At 36.8% G+C, this 6,697-nt stretch overlaps 1 protein-coding gene across 1 annotated transcript in view; it reads left to right on the top strand.

The window, feature by feature from the left end:
• Fam208a (family with sequence similarity 208 member A) overlaps window positions 1-6,697 on the top strand; it is a 59,347-nt gene that overhangs the window by 44,668 nt on the left and 7,982 nt on the right. Inside the window, exons 17-18 of the mRNA XM_023715731.1 lie at window positions 932-991; window positions 4,886-5,691. Of these exons, the coding sequence (XP_023571499.1) occupies window positions 932-991; window positions 4,886-5,691 (866 nt within the window). The remainder of the gene's footprint in view (window positions 1-931; window positions 992-4,885; window positions 5,692-6,697) is intronic.

The raw sequence follows: 6,697 nt of genomic DNA on the forward strand, positions 1-6,697 counted from the left end.
CCCCCCTTTTTTTTTTTTTTGGAACCGGGGATGGAACTCAAGGCCCTTGTGATTCCCAGGGAAGCACTTACTCTACCGAGCCATCACCTTGGCCCTGTTTTGTGGGTTTTCAAAACTTTTTTTTTTTCTTTCTGTATTTAGGGCAAGGCCTACAGGGTATTCAGGGTCTCGCTGCGTAGATGGGACTCGTAGAGATCCTCCTATTTTCAGCCTCCCAAGTTTTGGGATTACAGTGTGTGCCACCAAGGCCAGTCTCAATCACAGTCTCAGTTCACCCTAGGGGTGTGGGGGGCAGTGCCGGCAAGGCACCTGGGGATCAAACCCCTGCCGCTGCACTCTGCCTAAGCAGGTGCTTTAGTCTGCTGAGCTATTAGCCCTCAAAACATGTTAATCTAAAATATTTATTGAGGATTTTTTTGCTGTAGTGCAGGTTTTTGCAGTACTGTACAGTATACATATATTGTTAAAATTATGTAGGTTTATGAGCTTAGAAAATGGTTAAGAACATTAGAAGTGTTCTTAAAAGCATGGGAAAGATTCTGTGAGTGTGGGAAGGGTTTATAAAGCCTGAAAATATATATAAATACTAAAATACAGTGTTGCTACTTTGCTGATTTTCACTTATACAGGGGTGTCTGGAACGTAGCCTCCGAGATAAGTGAGAGACCACTGTAGTTAAATGATTATCCTGACCATTCCACATTCAAACACCTTCCTACTTGGTTTTGAGAGCCATTTGAAGGCATGAAATCTAGGTGTTGAGATCTCCTCACCTGAGTGGGAAGTAACTTTCCATTTCTAAAAGATTGGCCAGGAATATTTTAGGCAAAAGAAAGAATACTCACATTTGTTGGATTTGGGGTTGTCTGAACAGTGCTTAGTGGGTGTCCCTGCCATCTGAAGAGTATACAAATCTATTGTTTTCATTCAGGGGAAGATACAAAAAGTCCAGAAGACCAGCTGGGGAAGCACAGTGAGAAACAAGCACCAGGTGAGAAGGCTTGCTTTGCTTTCCTTCCAATGTGTCTTTCTTCAGAATTGCTATTTGAATTCCTGGTTCTCCATCACTAGGGCATTGATTTAAGTTTTATTAATTATAGAAAGTATAGAGAGTACTGTATTTTATAAATAAATCACTAAGCACTTAGCAGTTTTAACTTGAGTGTCTTTTTTTTTTTAACTTGAGTGTCTTGGGCTGTGTTTGTTTACATGCTATCCGAAGTGTGTGTAGGGCAGGTGTCATTTTAAACATTTTAATTTTTATTTATTTTTTTAATTTTTATTTTTTATTTTTATTTTTTGGCAGAACCAGGGATTGAACTCAGGCTCTTCTACTTAGCCATCTCCCTGGCCCTCATTTAAATTTTTTTTTTACTCTTTTCTTTTTTTTTGGTACCGGAACTTGAACTCAGGGCCTCGCGCTTGCTAGACAGGCATTGCGCCACTGAGCCACATCCCTGGCCCTGGCCCTCATTTTAACCATTTTAATAAATGTGATAAAATTATCTTTTTTTTTTGAGACAGAGTCCCATTATCTTGTTCAGTCTGGCTTTGAACTCACTATGCAGCCCAGGCTGGTTTTGAATTTAGGGCAGTCCTCCTCTCTCAGCCTCTGAGTACTGAAATTATGGATGAGTACCATCACCCCCAGCAAAATTGTAATTTTTGGTATTTCCTGCTATTATTTTATAAAAATTAGTGGAAAAATAGCCAAGTCTTGATCATTCTGAATTTAAACAATTTTATTACATGGTTATGCATCTATCAGTAATTCTTTTGTTATTAGAAATAGCACATATCTTACATGTGCTTCACAATGTTGCATAGGTATCTGCACTTCTCTTATGGATACTATATTCTTTTTTTTTCCCCAGAATCATTTAACTTTATTAAGAGACAAATAGATTTTATATTTCATGATGGATAGTAAAAACCTAATCACATCAATTACCCTGTAATTTCAGTGGGGTAAATATCTTTTACTATGGAATATAGATAGATAGATAGATAGATAGATAGATAGATCTATATATATTATTTAGGACAGGGTCTACAGGGTCTGTGGTGGCTCACTGCGTAGATCGGACTCATAGCAATCCTCCTGTTTTCGGCCTCCCTAGCACTGGGATTACAGGCACGTGCCATCGCGCCCAGTCTCAATTGCTGTCTCAGCGCAATTGGGGAAAAATGGAATAAGGATTTTATTTTATTTATTTATTTTTTGCTCCGAATGCCTTCAGGGCAGGTTTGGCTGGCTTGAGTTGTGGGGATCCAGCCACAGCAACCTGAGCCTGACTGCTTTGTTGAAGCAGCCACTTAAAGAACAGAGCTAAGGGACAGGCCCCCTATATTCTTACTTTGTAACTGAAAGAGTAAGTACCCTGAATCATGTCCTCTTTGGAGAACTCACCACTTCTCTTTCACTTGTAAATCAAAATATTGTGGTGCTCTGATACTTATTTTTATGGATATTGAGACATATGTGTCTTTTAGGTCATTCATTGATGATTTTCTTTTAAATATTAAAGTTGTTGACCTTAAAACCATATATAGAGAACTTTAGTGAAAGTAAAATTAAGTGGTGTTTACTTTTTTAAAAACGTTTTTGAGATAGTGTTTCACTATATGCAAATAAGGCCAAACTCACTTTGTAACCCAGGCTAGCATTAAACTCGCAGCGATCCTCAAACTCGCAGCGATCCTTGTGCCTTGATCTGGGATTACAGGCATTTGCCACCATGACTGGCTACATTTTTGAAAGAGATTCATTTGGTTTAGGGTTTTGTCATTTGGAAAATTCTCCATGTGGATTTAATTTATATTTTAAGTGTAAATATTTTTCTTTAACCATAATCCTTCAGGAAGGAACCTAATGGTCTAATGTTGAGCTACAAATTTTAGGAGCAGGTATTTCATTTAAAATAATCAAATGTTTTAATTTTGGTTTTTTCCCAGAACCGGGGATTGAACTCGGGCCCTTGCGCTTGCCAGGGAAGCGCTTATTCTACCGAGCCATCTCCCTGGCCCCAAATGTTTTAAAATTATGGGCAGTCTTCAGCCTATTTTTATGAAGTATAGTTCTTTTTTAATTCAATAGAATGTTTCAAATGATACATAATTCAAGAAGTAAGATAATACTAAACAAATTATACTTAATTTTCTCTCAGTGGATCAACTTTCTAGATGTCTTATATGTGTACTAAACTTTTATTTATTTTTTTAACTCTATTTTAATATTCCTTTTTTTTTTTTTTTTTGTGGTGCTGGTAATTGAACTCAGGCTTTATGCATGCAAGGTGAGAACTGTACCACTAAGCCACATCGTCAGCCCAACATTGAATATTCTTGAAAAATCTTACAGAAACTTGAATTTTGTTTTATCAGTTTTAAATAGTTATAATTTTTATCTCTTCAAGATACTTTGTTTCCCTTCTCACGTCCACTACCTGTGGGCCTACTGTGATCTTGACCAGCAAATGTCTCTGCAGAAGTTAATATGTGCAGGGGTTGACGGTAACCGCCAGGATTGGTAGAGAATGTCAGAAGCTGATTGGTGCTGACTGAGACTGTTTAAAACATTTGGAGAAGTATAGGTGTGTAGAAAATGAAAAGTGAATTTTGTGTAGAATAAACCTGAGTATGAACTTAAGGAAAATTACCTTATCTCTAACATACCATGGCCTTGAAACCCTTTAGCTAGACTTTCTGATTTAGAGGTACCATTTCCTATATTATAGCAGCAATTAAGTCTTAAGGAAAACTACTAACTTTTAAAAAGAGAAACTTGTGTAATATGGTCTTCCAGGCAGTGATTATCAATTGTTTTCTTTTCCTAAAATATGTTATTGTAAGCTGAACTTAAATATATTTTCCCTTGTTTTTTTTTTTCCTTCCAGTACCGGGGATTGAACTCAGGACCCTATGCTTGCCAGGCAAGCACTTAATTCTACTGAGCTATCTCCCTGGCCCTCCCTTGTTTTTTTAAAGATGGATTTAGAATACTTTAAAAAAAATTTTTTTTTTTTAATTTATGTATTTGGTATAGGGTCTCACTGACCTGTAGCTGTCCTGATTTCTCTTGGAATTGTTTCCAAACATAGTGGAATGCCTATAAAAGTATTGTTAAAGTATTATTTTAAATACAGCTATGAAATATATTTTCTTCCTGTCTTGTTGGGCTTTTTTTTCTGATACAATGAACTAATATTTTCCTAACATTGCAGGAAATCCACTCGGCAACCTTGTGAGAGAAATGTTGAAAGCCGAGAAGATTGTCTTAAACCCTAAGGTCCAAATGCTTGGCAGTTATTCCCACAGCATTTCTGTTTGGCACTTTGTCAGTTGCTTTGTACTCAATTCTCATATGAAGTTACCATAGTTGACACTGCCCAGCAAGGAATACAGTAGTTGGAAAAAGCTGGTATTAAAGTGAGATCTGTAGAATGATAAGGAGCCAGAAAGAAGCAGTGGCTTGCATTAATGCCAGATAGGCTCCATTGAACACTTTCAAAAGACAAAAAAAAATATTCAGAGTTGTTATTCTGCATATTGAAATCTAAAGACCAGGCTAAATAGGTCAGGCAAATAGGAAAAAGGGTTCACACCGGTAGTTGAGATTTCTGTTTTTCTTTCTGATGCCTAATTTAGTTCTTAATATATACTTGACCTTTTTTTCCCGTGATCTCATAGTTAGTTTTCAAATGTTGATTTTTTTTTTTTATTTTCATTTTTTTTTTTGTTGCTCTTATAATAACTCTTCCTGTGGTTAGAAATCACCAGACAAACAGCTGGTGCGTCTGCCACCACAGGAGGCCTTTCCTAATGATTCCTGGGTAATAAGTAGACAGAAATTCTAATTACCAGTTTCCATCCTCTCCATTCACAGACACAGTAAAGGGCACCACTGAGGAAGACGTGTTGACAGGTCAGGTGGTGACAGTGGAGGAGCAGTGTGTGCCAGCAGCAGAGCCGTCGACAGTGAGTGAAACTACAGAGAAAACAGTGTTAGGAGAATACAATCTCTTTTCTAGGAAGATAGAAGAGATTTTGAAGCGAAACAATGTTTTATATCTCAGTAGAATTTCTACACCTATCTTTTCAACACAAGAGAAGATAAAGCGGCTTTCTGAGTTCATACATTCTAAGACTGCCAAAGCTGGTGTACAGGAATTTGTAGATGGTTTACATGAGAAGCTAAATACTATTATTATTAAAGCATCAGCTAAGGGTGGGAATTTGCCACCAGTTAATTCTAATGATTTCAGTGCTACGATAGCATTGAATCCTGGAAGGCACGTTGTATCAGTCTCCTCAAGTGATTTCAACAATAAACACCTCCTTGAGCCAGCTTGTAGTGATGCTTTGAAAGATGCCGACTCTCATGAACAGCATTTGTCTATAACTTTGGGTTTAACTGAAGGAGAACTGAACCAGCCACACCATACTCGTGAGTTAATGGTGACTTCTGATCATACTGTACCTGGTGATTCTGCCCGGGACCCAGTAGAAAAAGAAACAAAATCACCCAGTGATGTAAACATTTCTGCCCAACCCGCTCTTTCAAATTTCATAAGCCAGTTAGAACCTGAAGTGTTTAATAGTTTGGTTAAAATCATGAAAGATGTCCAGAAAAATACTGTGAAATTTTATATTCATGAAGAAGAAGAGAGTATGCTGTGTAAAGAAATAAAGGTAACTAAACAAGAAGGTAATGTAATGCTATAAAAATTTGTCTTGTTGGTCTGACCTCTTTAAAATGTTTTTTTTTTTTAAGATCACTATAGTTTCATAAGTTAGTAATTAAAATAGATTAGTAAATTGAATTCAGAACTTGTGATCTAAGTATCTCAGAATTTAAGTCATGTTTTTTGGTTTTTGTTTTTTTTGGCTGGCTCAGCCCTCCCTGAGGCGGGGCTGGCATGGCATGTGGTGCCAGGGATCAAATTGCAGTCCCCTGTGCCTGCTTAAGCTTGTGTGAGCAGGCGCTTTTAGACCTCTGAGCTATCTTGCCAGCCCCTTAAGTAAAATTTTTAAGAGCATTTGTGTATATATACTGCAGGGGGTTGGGGATGTACCTCAGTGATACAGTGCTTACCCAGCATGTACGAGACCCTGGGTTTGATCCTTAACAGTGCAAAAGAAGAAAAAACATTAAAGTGTAGAGATTTTATGTGGTACTTTTGCTGGGTGTGGTGGCAGTAATGCTAGCACTTGGGAGTCAGAAGCAGGAGGATCGCTCTGAGTTTTAGGCCAGCATGGTCTACATAGCTAGACCCTCTCTCAAAAAAAAAAAAAAAAGAAAAAAAAATGTTGTATGCTTGGGCTTTTAATAAAGGTTGAAAAAGTAAGAATAGGGTAAAGTAAGTTGCTGTTGTTTATCTTATATGGAGTTCTGTTAATCAATAAACAAAACTGTGCAAGGATGCTCTAATGATACATTCTTTTGGTGTGTCCTAATAACCTGTCATGATTCCCTATGACCTTTATTTATTTATTTTTAAAATTATTTTTTATTTTAATTTTTTAATAGATTGCAAATTGAAAATAAATTATTTACAAACATGAATGAATATGACAATTAAAATTATCCAAAATAAAAATGAAGAATTTACAGAGCAGTCATAATAGTTCACTGTCAAAACAAAGAAACTTATATAATTAGAATTCTTGGATAAGTGCTTGCCTGTCAAGCACAAGG

Source organism: Octodon degus, unplaced genomic scaffold, assembly GCF_000260255.1.
Source record: "Octodon degus isolate 3935 unplaced genomic scaffold, OctDeg1.0 scaffold00043, whole genome shotgun sequence".
NCBI classification, from domain to species: Eukaryota; Metazoa; Chordata; class Mammalia; order Rodentia; family Octodontidae; genus Octodon; species Octodon degus.